This window comes from Giraffa tippelskirchi, chromosome 11 (genome assembly GCF_054371585.1).
Source record: "Giraffa tippelskirchi isolate mGirTip1 chromosome 11, T2T-mGirTip1v1.2.pri, whole genome shotgun sequence".
NCBI lineage: Eukaryota > Metazoa > Chordata > Mammalia > Artiodactyla > Giraffidae > Giraffa > Giraffa tippelskirchi.
In genome coordinates, this window is record NC_137285.1 from 49,970,198 (window position 1) to 49,988,025 (window position 17,828).

The 17,828-nt window shown below is 34.1% G+C and overlaps 1 protein-coding gene across 43 annotated transcripts in view; it reads right to left on the bottom strand.

Moving 5' to 3' along the window:
- ELF2 (E74 like ETS transcription factor 2) overlaps positions 1 to 17,828 on the bottom strand; it is a 96,040-nt gene that overhangs the window by 33,734 nt on the left and 44,478 nt on the right. For 32 of the 43 annotated variants that reach the window (XM_081540558.1, XM_081540547.1, XM_081540564.1 and 29 more), the window contains one exon: positions 16,875 to 17,040. In XM_081540558.1, coding sequence (XP_081396684.1) covers positions 16,875 to 17,040 — 166 coding nt within the window. Of the gene's footprint in view, positions 1 to 9,791; positions 9,895 to 16,874; positions 17,041 to 17,828 lie in introns of all 43 variants that reach the window. The other 11 variants (XM_081540584.1, XM_081540586.1, XM_081540588.1 and 8 more) reach the window with 1 other exon arrangement.

A 17,828-nucleotide genomic window follows, 5' to 3' on the forward strand; every position in this document is an offset into this window, starting at 1 on the left:
TAAAAACTGACCTGAATATAACTGGAAAAAAATATACAAGGTTGTATTTTATTTAGTTAGGTATAATGTTCTATATATTTCTAGTTTATCAAATTTGTTAATCCTGTGGTTCAGTTCTTTGATATCATTTGAAACTTTGTGTCTGCTTAACTTTTCAATTTTGACAGAGGTATTTTTAAAGTCCCAGTTTTGTAGACACATTGACTTAGCCTTGGAATTCTTAAAGTTTTTACTTTATTTCTTGGTGGTAGCTTGCACAGCTTATGGTATCTTAGTAGATTTTCCTGCAGTGGAAGTAAGCAGTCCTAACCACTGGACCACCAGGGAATTCCCAAACATTTTTACTTTAAATGATATTATAAGGTTATGTTGTTAGATGCATATAAGTTAATGATGATTATATTTTCTGGACTGTTCCTCTTAGTAGTTTGAAGAGCCTTTGGCCCAATTAATTTGTCCCCTGAATTTTATTTTAGTACATTAGCTTTATTTGGTTAGTATTTCTCTGATAAACATGTTTTTCCATTGTTTTTAATCTTGTTTTGTGTATCTGTTAAAAATAGCAGACTCATGTTAAGATCACAATTGGTAATTTTAATATAATTGATGGTTTGGACTATTTCTACTGTCTGGATTTATGATTTGTATTTCCATAGTTTTTTCCTCCCCCTCTTCTGTTGCTTTTTTGTTAGATTGGTTAAAAGTTTAATTTATTCCCTAACCTACCCCCCAACTTAGTACTTTGGAAGCCATACTTTCTATTTCTATTATTTTAGTATGCTCTGGTTACTTAAAATAAATGTTCTTTTCACTTCTCATCTTCTTCAGATCATGTTTCACACAGCTCCTATTTTATTCAAACGCCACCAAAATCTGGTTCCACTCTATCTTTCTAGGCTCATTTCTCTCAACCATATACATCAACGAAGCCTAATTACACTACATTACGTATAAGTTTAAACTACATTATTTATCAGCTTCTAAATAAAATACAAAATTTCTGAAATTCTGTTCTGGTTCATGATGTTTTCTGATTCATTTACTCAACAAATATGTTATTCAAAACGCACTTGGTGCCTGGCTTTGAGCAATACCAGTAAACACAATAGATAGGTCTCTGGGTTTATGAAGCATGGAGTGAAAAGATTAAACAATAAATATAAATATAATAAAGTAAAACTTCATGGATTCAGATAAATGTTAACTGGGAATTGGCTCCCATCTTGCACTCTATTCTCCAACAGCAGTCACTGGAGAACACAAATACCAGCAGGTGGCACCAAACCACCTAAGTCTGACCTTAGACTGATCTGGATACCTTATTCTGAATTCCACACACACGTTTCCTCATCCACACAGACTGACTCGAGTCATTTTATTAAACTTACAATAATGTCATTGCTCAAATCATGTTTGTGATTTGAATTTTTTAGAATCACTTATTACTTTATCATGGGAATTTACTGTATCATAAGTTTTGTAGGTGCTAATCAAAAAAAGAAAAAAGGAATGGGAGTCTCCGACAAAATAACAGAACTGTCACAACTGAGACTGAAGAGTATCAGCTAAAGATCCTCTCTCTGAGAAAGTGACTTTCAAACTGATATCTGAAAGATGACCAGGAATTAAAAGCTAAAAAATGGAAAGTAGTATGTTCCAGAAAGTGAACAGCATATGTGAGCACCCTAGGAAGATAAAGTCTGATTTAAAGGAGAGGTGAAAAGACAACAGTGTGTGTGTATGTCTGGGGTAAGGGTACTGTGTAATTCATCAGAGTATAATGCTTATGAGCTTGGGCCCTGGAGCCCTAGCTAACTTACCATCTGACTTATCATCTGACTTTAAGTTCTTGTTATTTAAGTTATTTAAGTTCTTAAATAGCTGTCTAGCTTTAGAAAGGTTATTCAGCCTAGGGTTGCTAAAAGTATTAAATCTATTATTATATAAAGCCCTAAGAACTATTCCTGGCAATATAGTAAAGATATATTAATGTTAAGAGTTTTGTTTTTTGTTGCTATTATTGTTGTTATTGTTTCTAGATGGATGAGAGTAGACAAACTATTCTGTGTCTTGAAGGCCATGTTAAAAATCCTGAATATTAGGATTTCCCTGGTGGTGCAGTGGTTAAGAATCCACCTTGCAATGCAGGGAACATGGGTTCAATCCCCGGTAGGGGAATTAAGATCCCACAGGGCACAGAACAATGAAGCCCAACTGCCTCAACTACTGAACCCAAGAGCCACAATTACAAGAGTCCAGAGTCTGTGCACCACCACAAAAGATCTCACATGATGCAAGGAAGATCCCGAGTGGTGCAACTAAGACCTGACACAGCCAAATAAACAAATAAATAAACCTGAAATTTATCCTAAGTGCAGTTAGAACCCACTAAAAGGTTTTACAGGAAGGGAATATCATATTTCAATTTATAAATATATTTTTTAAATCAACAGGAATGAATTGATTAGGGTTGGGGGCAGGGGTCAGGAATGGAAACAAGATCTATTGGAAGGCCAAAGACCATCATGATAGTTCATATAAAAAAATAACTACAGGCTACTAGGCTAGTAGCAATAAAGTTGGAAAGAAATTGGTAGATTTATGATACATTTTGGTGGTAAAACGGATGTGATTTGGCGAACAGTTGACTCATTGGAAAAGACCTTGATGCTGGGAAGGATTGGGGGCAGGAGCAGAAGGGGACAGAGGATGAGATGGCTGGATGGCATCACCGACTCGATGGATATGAGTTTGGGTCAACTCCGGAAGTTGGTGATGGACAGGGAGGCCTGGTGTGCTGCGATTCAAGGGGTCACGAAGAGTCGGACACGACTGAGCGAATGAACTGAACTGAACTGAGGCGGTTAAGGGAGGAAAGGGTATAAATGATGACTTCTTACAATACCCAGCCCCAAACCTTGAATAAAGTCTTCCTTACTGTATGTACTTTAATGACTGTCACTGCATTTTTTTTTTAACACTTCTCAAATGAGAGTTATCTTCCCAGGCTCAGCTAAAATATGAACTTTCCATCACAGGAGCTAATAGCTGTCTCCTCCTCACCACACTCTTTACAATATAAAGAGCTATTTTTCTAAACATATATTTTCCCTATAGAGGCAAGTTCCTTTACAGTCAAGGCTTTTTTTCTCCCACATAAAAAAAGTGCTACATGTAGTACAGGCAGAGTTGGATAATCCCACAAATGGTCTCAAAGCCAAGGCAACTCCTCAAGTTCTTTTCTTTCTTTGAAAGGAAATTCAGTTTGCTTTCTTCTCCTTTCAATTATTCTATCTTTGGGGATTCTGTTTCCCTTAAGATTAGTTGCAGAATTAACCTGGCATCCCCATTTCTTGAAGCCACCAAAAACAAGTATTTAGGGATTTTTTTTGTTGAAGTGCTTGCTACTAATTCTACTGAAAAACAGAAGGTAACAAAATTGAACACAGGGTTATATTATCTTACAATAGTGGTCTTTAATTTATAGTTTCTGACTCCCTTTGTTCCTGAATAGTTCCTGAATGCCTCTTACTTTTATTCCCAAGGATGAGGTTTACCAAAAGTTCTTTCTTTTTTTGTGTGTGTGAAGGCCTCTCTTCCCAGAATATAGCCTGTAGATGAAGCCTAGACATAATAATCAGTGTCTTATCTCAAGAAGATAACTGGCACTTATAAGGATATCCTAAGTAGGCATGTAATGTAGCAGTTGAATTAAAAACAAATTCTATTCTGCCAGCCTTGTTTTTTCCAAACCAAATGGCTAAAGCTTACTGCTGTGAATCTAAATAGATGCTAACTATGCTGTTTGAGTTCTTTCTCCTCTTCAACCAAATCTTCAAAACAATTTCACATTTTAAGTTATTATTCTAAGTCTTTATATTATGAGGATTAAGTTGCAGGAAAAAAAGGTAGTATGAAAAACAAAACAAAAACAGGATTCAGATTCTCCTAAAAATTCGCATCAAACAACATGCATAACAAGAACTTCTTTTTTGCTAACTGCTTTAGAGACATAACTCTTTTCTTTTTGATGTAAAACTTTCTAGGTTTATCTTTTGGAAACTCATCTAGTCATAAGAAAATCTCTAAGTTCTGGCTAACGAATAATTCATTTTGTTCAAATATATTCTTAAAAAAGTCCTAGAGGATAACTACTTATTATCATGACTCAGTCTTACAGAAAACATATGAAAAGTATTTTCATTAAATTAAAAAATTTTAATTGTTCATTCCTTTTAAATAAGATACATATTTTGGCTGATTTAAAAAGTAAAAAGAAATCAAACAGTTACAACCAAATGGTGAATTTGACCATGGAGAATATGGGATATCTATTATAAAAATCTGTACTTCACCTTAATAATGTCTAAGAGAAAGAAAGGAAATTAGCTATATTTCTTCTTCCCTTGATATACTCAATAAAAAAAATTACAGAAATGTAAAAAAGATTTTAAATAAAAACTAGTCCTATCTCATCTCCTAATCCCATTCCCAAATTGTAACTAAGCACAGCAAACACACTAAGTTCTTAGCCCTATTCCCTGATTTTTTGTGAGTGGGAAGAAGTCACTTATGTTTTTGATGGCAGTATTTCCACATGATTAAAAAAAAAAAAAGGTGAGATTTCCAAATGCTTAATTCCATTTGACTTGCTTCTCTGTCCCTAAACTCTTTGCCTTAACAGTCAACTATGCCTTTATGATAAAATTTAAATGTGACCCACCACAGTAGAAATAGTTCAATCTGGAACTTACAGACTAACTACTATACTTGGTTATTTTTTGTCTTTCCTCACCGTTCCCCAACCTTATCTACTTTATACTATTATCTCCTCAAATGCTTGTTTTTCTCAACTTAGTTGGTAAGCTTCCTTGAGGCCAGCCACCATGTTATAGTCAACTCTGAATCACTTACTCCCTAGGAGCTGTGACAGTACTTTGCATATAACAGGTACTTTGTACACAATAGATATTAGTTCACCAGTATCACAACTGTGCTTAAAAACTGACACATGGAGGAGGAAAAGGAAGAATTTACCTGTTGCTTCAATTGCTTGAAAAGAAATGGTTCGTGAATTTATTATTTTAGCTTAACTGAAAATACTAACTGTAAAGAACAATTTCAGGAGTTGCTAATTTATGTAATCTGCTTTGTGATAAAGAAATTTTACTCTAAGGGGAATTTCATATTTTCTCCACTAGAGCCTAAGTATTGCATGAATGTAGACATTGTCTCTTTTGTCTGTCTATCATTCTAACCCCATACTTTAAATAGTGAAAGTCACTCAGTCGTGTCCAACTCTTTGTGATCCCATGGACTATACAATCCACGGAATTCTCCAGGCCAGAATACTGGAGTGAGTAGCCTTTCCCTTCTCCAGGGGATCTTCCCAACCTAGGGATCAAACCCAGGTCTCCCACATTGCAAGCAGATTCTTTACCAGCTGAGCCACAAGGGAAGCCCATGCTTTAAATAGTGCCTGATAAATAGCAGATGTTCAATGAATGTTTACTGATGAATTAATTAATAATAGCAATGCACTACATCATCTCATACAAACCTGAAAGAACTTTAGTACCTTTTCACCCTCAACAGCAATCTCTGTGATGGGTAAAATACAACACAGTAAGAAACTACAGTACTAACTGAGGTCTCACAGTGGCAGAAGCTCTTTTAGTGCTATCATTCCCAACAGTCAAGATAATGGTTCTCAAAGTATGACCCCTGGGCCAACAGCATCAACATCAGCATCATCTGAGGACTTGTTAAAAATGCAAATTCTTGAATTCCACCCCACTGAATCACAAATCCTGGAGGTGAGGGCTAGCGATCTGTATTTTAACAAGCACTCCAAATGACTATAACGTATGCTCAAGTTTGAGAACCACTAGCCACAGAAATTTTTTTCATGGAAATCGAAGGGATCTCAAACCAACAAAAAAGTAAAGAAACATTAAATGAGGCTTTTAAGAAATGTACTTGATGTACAACACTAGAATGTTTTTAGAATAAGTTAAGTCAAACCATTAAGTAACATGAAAAACTACCACTATACAGTTAAGAGATTTTTTTCTTTTCCTTAGCAGAAATCATAAGATTGTATTCAATAAGAAATATATTTAAAGTGGCTTTCAGATCCCTACTATGAGCTATTAAGAAAAGAGACAGAAGCAGGGCAGAATACAGAGAAGAAAAGGAAGATAAGGTAGACCAGCTAAAATAAGACATGAATGAGATACAAGAAAATTGTTTTTTAGATCCACCTGAAATTTAGCACATTAATTTTAAATAAAGTACAAACCACAGTAGTTTTCACAGTCACATTATCTGTGACCTCATGACCAACAGAAAACATAAAATATTTTCATATTGTATTATAGTTATTACATATTTCTCAAAATATAATTGATGGTCATCACCACTTTGAAATTACAGCAGTAAATTTTATCTGCCACTAAATCTCATTACTTAATACATTATAAAGGAAACATGTATTAATATACCACAATTAAAAATAGCCTGAAAGCTATATTTCAATATATTTGGTTCCTTGGTATTTCTAGGTATTTTATATATTTAAAAATGTTAAATATGAGAGAAGGTCCACAGGCTTTACCACATGGCCAAAGAGGCCCACAATACAAAAACATGAAAAAATCATGCAAAAGCTAACAGTTAACTGTTGTGTTAAAAGTGTTCCTGACCTCTTCTTAAGTTATGTGCCCCTTCACAAATCTGAGAAGACGTATAGATCCTTTCCCAAGTTTACAACGGGGCACAGGGCGTGCAGAAAGGACAATGATTCCTCCTCCTGAAACAGCATTGTATCAAAGCACCCACATCTTGATACCTAAAAGAAACGCTAGTTGTGCAACTACTTTAATCTCTATTAACTTTTAGCTTAGTATAGGCAATGAGCACATCTATAGCCCAAATCTGCAGAGGCAGACAATTTAGTGGAAAGTGAATAAGAACAGTCAACTAGCTTAAAATTAGGAAACTGTGAATGAGGAGCTAAGGACTTCCTTCTTTATTTCAGGTAATGTTTTTATTGTCTTACTTTACTTTTCATTTACGGTACTCAATATTTTGGAAACAAATTTGTATAAAAAACATACTTTGTTTAAAACTCTTAAAAAAGCTTCCCACCACCTTTTAGATAAGGCCAAAAAAACAGGTATAAAGGTTTCAGAGTCCTCACCAGTTAAGATTTTACCTCTTTCACTTCATTTTAATCCCCTTTCCTTGTCATAAATCACAATCTAGCCATATTGAATGCTACTGCTGCTAAGTCGCTTCAGTCGTGTCCGACTCTGTGCGACCCCATAGACGGCAGCCCACCAGGCTCCCCCATCCCTGGGATTCTCCAGGCAAGAACACTGGAGTGGGTTGCCATTTCCTTTTCCAATGCATGAAAGTGAAAAGTGAAAGTGAAGTCGCTCAGTCGTGTCCGACTCTTTGCGACCCCATGGACTGCAGCCTACCAGGCTCCTCCGTCCATGGGAGTTTCCAGGCAAGAGTACTGGAGTGGGGTGCCATTGCCTTCTCCAGCCATATTGAATACCTTTCTGCTAATAGACTATGTTCTCCTTCCTCCAGACTTTCAGACATGCTCTTCACTACATGGCTAATTACTTCAAACCTTTCAAATCTGTTTAAATGTTACTTCCTCATGAAGGCATTCTCTGATCTCCTAGCCATTCCTCTGCTGTATGCTCTCTAACCCTTTCATCAATCCTATCATAACACTGACTCATCACATTTTATTGCAGCAATGTGTTTAATTGTTCATCTTTTCCACAAAGCTGAAAGCCTGGTGAAGGCAAAGGCAGGGTCCTGCTTAGCACAAGAATTTCAGCTCTGAGCCTGACAGGCTGCAGGTCCGCAGTAAGAGCTGGGAGAGGAATGGATTTGCCTACAGTTTTAAAGCATTTCTATTTGTATACCTAAGAAGCCTGAGCTATCCCTACTTTGTAACACTTGTAACCTTATGTGCTACTCATTTAAAATTTTATATAATCTGCATTTAACCCTCTCCACAGTCTGAATTAATAAAACTGTATTACTTAGACACATTGTTATATATAAAATCGGAAGTTATTAGTGTTTAAAAAAACAAGTCTGAGTGCAAAGGAATGAATGCTACTAGTTTCCCAAACTGAACAAATATTCTTTAATGATCTACTGTCTGGATATACTTATCTTTCCTTTTATATAAGACAGATGTTTCTTGAAAAGTATACAAATACCATTTAAAATCATTCCTTTTCATTTGTTTTATTAATTGATGGGGGTAGTTCTTTGCTTTGGGCCACTCTCCACATAATTAATCATCTGTACAAAATATATTCAAAGGGTACTAGAAATCTGTGGCTATTTTAAAAAGTCTTTAAAGGATTCTGTTTTAAAATGATAGTTTAAAAAGCTTTCTAGGTCACAAAATTCAATTAAAAACTGCCAGTTATGATAAAACTCTACTTTTTTTTTTGGCCCTGCAGTGGCTTGAGGAATCATAGTTCCCCAACTACGGGGACCCTCAATCTTTCTTTCTTTAGCAGTGAAAGCACCAAGTCCTGACCACCGGACCACCCAGGAATTCCCAAACTCTACCTACTGAGTTAAGTAAAAGCATCATATTAGAATACTTTTTCATCTATACACTCCATAATTTAAAATTTTATTTTATGGTTATCTTGTATACTTTTAAACAGTATAGTTAAATGGTGCTTTAAATACCGTCTCTTAAAAGACAGTAAAGAATTTAGAGATCTTAGCATATACAGAGACCTCCACAACTGCCAACTCATCTCATTTTTCATAAACCTGATATTTTAATATCTAATTCCCAGATAATAGGAATTTCAGGAAGATTTGTAATTGCATGATAACATAGTTCATTAATTATAAGATGTTTTTTTCACATTTTGGCATCTCTGAAATCGGTGTATTTCACAATTGATGATATCCTAAAATTTACAACTGGCAGCATTTTTTTCTTTCAGTGGTCTAAAAATGTCTCTTACAATTGATGGCATCTCAGATTAAATGAAATACTGTCAATAAAATATTAAAAACTTTTCTCTGATAATGCTTTCTAACTAAATAACAGTATAATTGTAACTCAAACAATTCTAGAATCAAAACTAAATAAACTTAAGATTTACATTTTACCTTTTTAGAAAACTAGTGACCAGGCTAAACTCAAGAAAATAGATAACTGAAAGAAAACATTTCTTAAAAACTTTCGATGCATGAGACAAGGGCTCAGGGCCGGGGCAATGGGATGACCCAGAGGGATGGGATGGGGAGGGAGGTGGGTGGGGGGTCCAGGAGGGGGAACACATGTAAACCCATGGCTGATTCATGTCAATGTATGGCAAAAACTATTACAATATTGTAAAGTAATTAGCCCCCAACTAAAGTAAATAAATTTATTAAAAAAAAAAAAAAAGTTATTTTAGGAAAAAGTATAGATTAGTAGCAGAAATAACAGACATGAAAAAAAAAAAGAAACAAACTTGAAGATGTTCAGTCAGTAGTAACTTCCAAGGAAGTGGAGGCAGGAAATAGCCCTAGACTTTTGTCCATAAAAAGAAACAAGTATTAGGAACAAGACAGGGGATTTAATTTTAGATAGCAAATTATCTAGGAGGAAAAATACTATTTTAATCTTTCTCCTATAAGGAGGACTCATTGTCAGCCTTTAAGCAAAAATATGGTAGAGGGATTAGAAATAATTGTAATTAAATGTAAAATTGTAAACATTCTTAATAAATTAAAGACCAACCTACCAGCATTGTCTTCCTTCTGGCTCAATCTGTTTCCCCTTCAGGTAATCCTAGGAAAGGGGCTCCTTTTCAGATCCCCAGTTTTTCATGTCGATCTTCTACCTCCCTGTGGCAACAATATTTTCTAATTAAAAGAGTCCTGTTGTGCCACAGGGAGGATTTCTGACGGTATAGCAAATACAAACGTTATTCACAACTCATCATGAAGTCAACCTAGTCTTGAGATTCTTCAAGCAAGAAATTTGGTTCCTTATTTTTCAAGATAAATCTGGTTTTTATTTTTTAAAACTCCATTTCAAAAAAGCTAATCTTTCATTCATTAAAAAAAAAAAGCACTACTTTCTTGTTGAAGTATATAAAAATTCTTATCATTCATCTATCTCTTCAGCTAATCTCTAGACACAATTTTGCTGATCATAAAAAAAAAGCTTTCTGAGTTCTCTTGACAATTACTTTAACTAGTAAGACCAACCTTTTATATTTTGATACCTGGTTAAAAACCAAAGTCCTGTTCCCAATAATCAGAAGAGAGTAGTAGGAAGCTATCAGATCCCTTTCAGTCAATGTTTGTTAGTAAAGATTAATAAATAAGTCTATGTGCATTATATAACATGATGCTAATTATGCTTAAAACATACATTAAAAAAAATCAGCAGGGAATTTAGAAAAGTGGCAGTTACTGTCCCCTCACTGTTAAGATTATGGGTGATTTTCACTGTTTGTTTATTCTTTGCAATACTTTCCAGTTTTTCCAGTGAGCATGTATTGCTTTTATTATAAGAAAATAAAAAGTCAAATTTAGGTATAAGCAAGAATGAATAAAACTTACTGTGATTTTTAAGATAAAGTTAATCTAAGTATGACAATATTATGGCTTTGATATATTTTGGATGACAATATTTATGTTTCGGATGAGTACCTTTTTATACTTTAAATAACCCAACAGTATCCAATAGCTTTTTTTAGCTTATATAAAAAAGAAAATACATTTAAGATTTTACATACATGATTCTTGATTATATTGCAATTCTAAGTCAAAACTCAATTTGCTTCAGTCTATATTTCCTAACAGTTTTGTGTTAAACACTATATTATATATTATACTCAAATAAAATAAATAGAATAAAAGTATGGGCCCTGTATTCAAGGGGCTTGTATGCTTACTTTGAAAACAAAAGGAATATATACACAAGAATAGTATAAGAAAGTAAATGATCAAGTGCCTACATCCAGATGGTCTAACAGAAGATGAGGAGAGGGAGTGTGGACAGTTTCATGTAGTTGGGCCTACAAGTATGAATAATACTTGACATTCTTGATAGAAAACTATATTTGAGCAAAAGCTCAAAAGCATATATAGCACAGCCACGTAGAGGGCAGAAAGGAAACAGCTAGAGTACAGTGTTTCTGTAGATAAGAAGGCCAGATTTAAAAGGCTCTACTTCTGGATGATTCTGTGAGTCAATGAATTTGGTAGAGGAGTGGACTTTGAAATCTGATAAACAAAAGAGCTTCAGGAGAATGATAAATGTAGATACCAGAGCACAGTAAGTTAAGGAAGGAACGAGAAAGAAAAAGTACAGACTTATGGTATAAGACATTTTTAAAAAGTCAAAGTGAAAGGAAAGAGAAGTACTACAACAGAGAAGTAAAGAAGTATTAAACAAATGTTGTGTTTCAATGTATGAAAGACATTCTCCATATCTGAAGGCACAAAAAGAGGTGTTAATGAAGTTAAGGAACACTTATAGAGTACTTACATCACAAGCACTGTGTTTTATAGGTTTATTTTATATAATCTTCACAACCTTGAACTCCTATCTTAAGACAGTAAGATAGACTCTGAAAAGGTTAATTATTGTCAAGTAAGTGATAAAGCGGAAACCTGAAACCAAGTAAATAACCCAATCAATAGTCTTCCCTTTCCTATTAAAGAAAGCTACTTAAAAGGCTTAAAAGAAAAAAAATTAAGCTCAGGATTAGTCACCCAGGATTTTCTATCATATCTGACTACTCTTTGGCTCTTGTTCACATCTTCAAAATGTAAACATTCCTTAAGGTTAATTTCTTAATTCTGTGTCCTTTGTTCTCAATCACCAAGTGACAAATATAGAATTTATATCTTGCCCTGAGGAAATCTTTCAAATTCCTCTCCCCCTGGTCCTTTCATTTATTTCTATGAGGATGATTCTCCAATTAGTCTCTCCTTGACCCTTCTGTACTAGGCTTCAACTATACTAGATAAATCTTCCATTTGCTCTACGGATCTGTTCCCCACCTTCCACTCTGTTCTCTGTCCCAGGAGGCTGACTTCCCTGGACTCCTTCTATGTGGCACTGCCCTCAAGTCAGCTATGTCCTTTGACCAAAGGTTCCAGATTCTCTCAAGGTAACCCTTTCTCCAGGGTTCTCTTCTTCTGGGTTCCAGTAACCCTTCCCTCTGGCCCTTGGGCCAAAGGACAGAAATAACTCTATTATTGCTAGCTCAGGAGTACCACCCTATCACTTATGGTCACCCTACACTCACTGACATATTTGTAACTATCTATTTATTAAAACATTCTTTAAATTATCCTAATTTGAATATGCCCTCTCTTTCGTGATGGGACACTGACCATACATTTACATGTCTTTTTAAATACCTAAATATATCCCCTCAGATGCCCTGCTTCAAATCAAAATCAACATGCTTATTTATCAAACTTATCTGCTTTCCCCAAACTCCTTTATGATACTTTCATCATTATTAAGGTAAAAAAAACTGAGTAATATCTTAACTAACTCTGTTTCTTCCATAATCTATCATGCCAAGTCTTATTAGATCTTACATAGTAGTACTGCTTATATAAGCCCCTTCTGTTCCTACTGCTTCTGTGCATGGGCTTGGACACTCAGTCGTGTCCAACTCTCTGCAGTCCATGGGATTCTTTCGGCAAGAATATTGGAGTAGGGTGCCCTTTCTCCTCAAGGGGATCTTCCTGAATCAGGAATTGAACCCAAGTCTCTTAGTCTACCACACTGGCAGGTGGATTCTTTACTGTTAGCGCCACCTGAGAAGCCCCCTATTGCTTCTACCTTGTCTCAGTACTTCTCAAGCCATCCCTGCCTCATACCACAACAGCTAGTCTTTCTGCTTCATCTTTACAATTCATCCTCTATCTACTGAGATACTAATCATCTATGATTATCTACTCAAAACCCTCCAAATCTTGCTGTTTCTTTTCTTTTTTTTTTCTTCATAATCACACAAGATGTGACATAGTTTATTGACATGATTTCTTTGGGGCTTATATATGCTTAATTACTAACTCTTAAGTTCAAATCACAAACTAGTCACAATTCTTAATGGAATCTACTAATATCTTATTTACTCAGTATCTCCTAAACATATCTTGAATTTCTACATTCCACCCATTTATTAACTATATCTCCCTCAGTCTACATGCCATTCACCTACCTGCTATCTGCTCATCCAAATCCTATCATTTGTCTTCCTCTTTTACTTTCTCTAAAACATTCCCTAATCCTGTAATTGAACTTTCCTCTTCTGAACATTTCTTTGAATTTATGAATAGTGCTCAATTGATTTTATGTTGCTTTATATTTTTTTTATAATATATGTATCTTATCTCCATAAAATATAAATTACTACCTCCTGTGGGAAACAAACATGTTGAACACAGTGCCCTGGCACATAACAAACACAAAATATTTACTGATATGTTTTCATAAATTGAAGTAGAGGATTATGAGTATAAATATAGTTTAAGTTAAGGTACAAAATGAAGAAGCAGATGCTAAACAGCTCAATCTTTTCAAGCAATTCTTAAAAGTTTTCTAGGAAAACTTATTATGGATTGTATTGGTATAAACTTATTACTTTTTACATAGTAATCTGTAACAACCTTTTAAAATATTATTTTTATACATATATATTTTTAAAGAGTGAACATAAAAACTGAATTTCCACATCTTAGTACGGAATCCAAGAGATGCCTCTCCACCCCCAACTCAACATCAGTCTCTCCAGCAGCCTCCTGAAACTGCTGGAGTCTGCAGCCACTGGCAAAGGTATTTCAGTCTGCCAGAGTCGAGACCACCCTTCATCCATACTTTGTTACTATTCCTCAAAAGTTCCTTATGATTACTAAACTTTAGTTGTCATCAAAAAGCAACTTATAGGTTTAGATGAATATGTCTGCTTTTTTAAAGTTTCAAATATATTTGGGTTTTCCTATATAACTTAAGAGAAGATTACTATTACACACAAGCTCTGTGAGGGAAATGTCGATGTTCAGTCTATAAAAAAAGTGAAGCAAGACAGCCTATAGTTATCACTAACAAAATAAGAAACCATTTTATACACAAAATAATGAAGACAGCTAAATGTACATCATTATATGATTTTAGTACTCCTGCCTAGATGACACTATGAATATTGCTTCTCATACAGACATGTATGTATGGGTATACAGGAATAAAAGAAGAAAAACTTCAATGAAAACATGCAGAGAACTGATATAACAGATCAATAAACACAATTATGAACATATGTAGACTAATGTAATCTAAATGATAATGTAGGATCATTCCAAGAAGTGTTTCTCAGATGTGCAAAAGGCACTCTTTTCTATACAGATCTCCTTTCTACCAATTCAGCAGACAGAAACTGCTATAGCCATCTTATAAATATTCCTTTCCTTCCCAATTATTTTCTTCTCCAAAACCTACATATATCTGAGATTTAAATGAAATATTTATTATCACCACAAGAAATGAACCTGATCCAAATCCACTAAAAGGAAACATGTATTACAATAAGTCATAACAACCTTTATTCATCTGTGTAGGTTCTAGATATCAGAATTAAAATTTATTTAGATTTTAACTCATGTAAAAATGCATTTTAGTCTTTAAGAAAAAACATAATTCAGCTCAGATTAACTGATTTTAAACTAATCTATGTATATTAACAATCTTACTAAGTTATTATGAGCCAGGGCATTTTTAAATAAATTAGTATATTGTAGTCCCCAAGTTCTGCATGCCTTATGATGAATAAATGTGAGTGTTCTGATTACAGATGTATGAGCAAGTAGTTTTCATTCTGAATTTGGCATTGCTTTTAAAAAAGTTATATCTGAATGTTACATCTTACAGTGTTGTTCTGTAAAGAGAGCCAAGAATAGCTATACTATCCTATTCTATATTTTTAGAAGTAATATGGATTTCAGAAATAAAATGAGTTTTCAAATCCATGAGCCAGAATGGAATTGAAAACAAAATGTAAGATGAACTTCTCAGTACTTTAAGACTGTTTCAGAATAACATACGTTATTTATTAAAATTTCCTTTTAGTGTTGAAGAAAAATAAATCTAAAAAATATTATCAAGTATTCAAAAACTACTTTTATAATGCCATTAAAGTAATTGTTCTTTTATCCAGACTTTGTATATCCTCTTTTTCGATATTATAAATAATCACTTTTATCTCTGTAATGCAAATTATATCATCACCCCTCAGAGAGTTCAAGAAGAAAATAAAATCCCTTAAATGGATTATATTCACTTCCTATTTGGAATTCTTTTTGCAATATTAATTTAAATCAATGAACTGTTGACCATTAACTGTATAACCAGTAAGAGCTGGTGAACATGCTCTGGTATTTTAATGTGAATTTAAATTTCTACTGATATAAATTTGGCACTATAATTTTCATTTTTCCAAGTTTCCAATTTACTACCAAAATCATAGTTTTTCTTATTTTCTTTGATCAAAACATTTTCCAGAAATTTCAATCAGTTCTATTTTTTTATTCAACTTAAGCTATCACATTTTTCTTGTTCCATTAGTTCTATTTAGTTATGCTCCTATAATAAAATCAGTTACAATGTCTACTTCAAAATATCATCCTGCATGATACTTTTATAAGTGCTCTTCTTTTCCTCAAGAGGAAAGTTCATCTCTGCCACTAAACTTGTAGCTTCAGACTAGAAAACTCTCCAAACTCTCAACAACAACAAAAAATGTATCTTCCTGCCACTTGCACTGTAAATCAAGTATCACTCCAGACTATAGCCACAAAGTCTTTATGACGTGTTTAGCTATCTGTTTTAATAAAATAACTTGATTACCACTGCACACGGGGTTTGCCGGCACGGCTGTCATCATTGTACCTCCAAAGAGCGAGGTAAGTTTCAATCTCTCAGCTCAACAAAAAATAAAACTGTGGAGGAAGAACAGGTTTAAGCTGGAGGAAGCTAATAGTCCTAGGGAGTACAACTGGGCCTCAACAAGCAGAAAGACATCAAATAAAAATTTTAATCATGAGATTCTGCTACATTTAAAGAAATTTATCTAAAGTACTAGAAATTTTTATCAGGATTGTAAACCAAATATAAGGATTTCTTTTCCTATTCACTAATAAAGAAAAAAATTAATGTTTATTTTATAAAATTGTCACTATAATCTTTCTGGTAAAAAAATCCTTTTTTCTTTATGGTCAATGGCAAATAGGAAAAGGTTTCTCCAAGAATTATACATACCAATGCCCAACTAAACATACAGTTATCTCACCACAGACTTACTGAAATACCAAAATTTCTAAGAAGACAAAAAAGCAAAGAGGAAGTTGATATACTACTACAAAGACGCTTTTGAGCTAGAGAAAAAGAAATGATACTGCTCTAATACTACTGGTTAAAAGAAACTCTAATCTGCTATGGAATGAGGATACTTTATTTTTTTAACTAAGAAAAATCATATACTGGTCTACTGGCTTCTACAAATAAATAACAACTAGTCAATATTACCACTCCCAGGAAAAAATGACAAAAATAGTTTTATTATTATCGGTCTGTAATTTTTCTTTAGAGTCAATGATATGAGACTGTTATACCTCAAAGAATTATTACGTAGAACTTCATATATTTATAAACTCTTTTAAGAAATGTTTCACTTGTTTCCAAGTTATACTAAATAGCATTAAAAAGAGATTTTTCAGTATGTTATTCAATTGGCAATAGTTATGTTGACACTTACAAAATGAGAAAGTTAAAAATAATGAACATTTTATGAGATGTCTACCTGTTTCCACATTCTCGGTCTCAACTTCTTGTTCTTCTGCCACATCTTGCATCATATAAGTCTCATCATCATAAACCAGAACCTGGGCTGCATAGCCCTGCTCTAATCTGGCGCTTGGAACTGGCTCCACAATCACTGCTGGGTATTCAGAAACCTTTCCACTTTCCTACAAGAGCAAATTTAAAAAAACAATCAACCTCTTTATTCACAAATTCTGAATTCATTTATAAATCCTTGAGTTCATATAGTCTCAAGGAGTTCAAATGAGTTTCATGTATTATAAATATGGATGTAAAAACCAAAGCAAGAGATGAAAAGGGCTCATTTTAATAATCTTTTCAAGTCTCAAAAGGTGAGACATATGTTAAACATTTTAAATAGTCAGGGCTTTAGGATTAAGATGGCAAATTAAAAACATGCATATAATTTCACTCTCTCATGAAAGCCCACTAAAATGCAATAAAAGACTTTTAGACATAAACTCATAAGAAGAGATAAGAGCAACAAAATCTTGAAAGACTGATAGTGAATGGATGAATATTAATAAGTGGTTTAGCAGACCAAGGAAAGCCAAATCATAGCCTGGCAGCAAAAAATAAATGAGACACAACACACTTTACACTGGAGAATCCACAGAAGGCAATACCAATTACTTCTGGAAATAGAGGAGCAGCAGGTGGTGGAAAGAAGAGGGGGGTTAAAACAAGGAAGATTCCATTAAAGTTGTTTGAAAAGCACTTTTATTCCTAGACCTGCTCCCTCCTCCATGATGCTAGGCAACCGGCCCTTCCCCACCTCAGCAGAAGATTGGAGAGTTACTTTCTGGAGAGAGAAAAACAAGAGCATCTTTGAGGTACATAAGCACATTTACTAGTATCAATTCTGTACCCAAAGTAGATTCCCAATCAGCTTCTTAGTCCTCCACTTCTAGCCATGAGCAGACAGCCAAGTTAC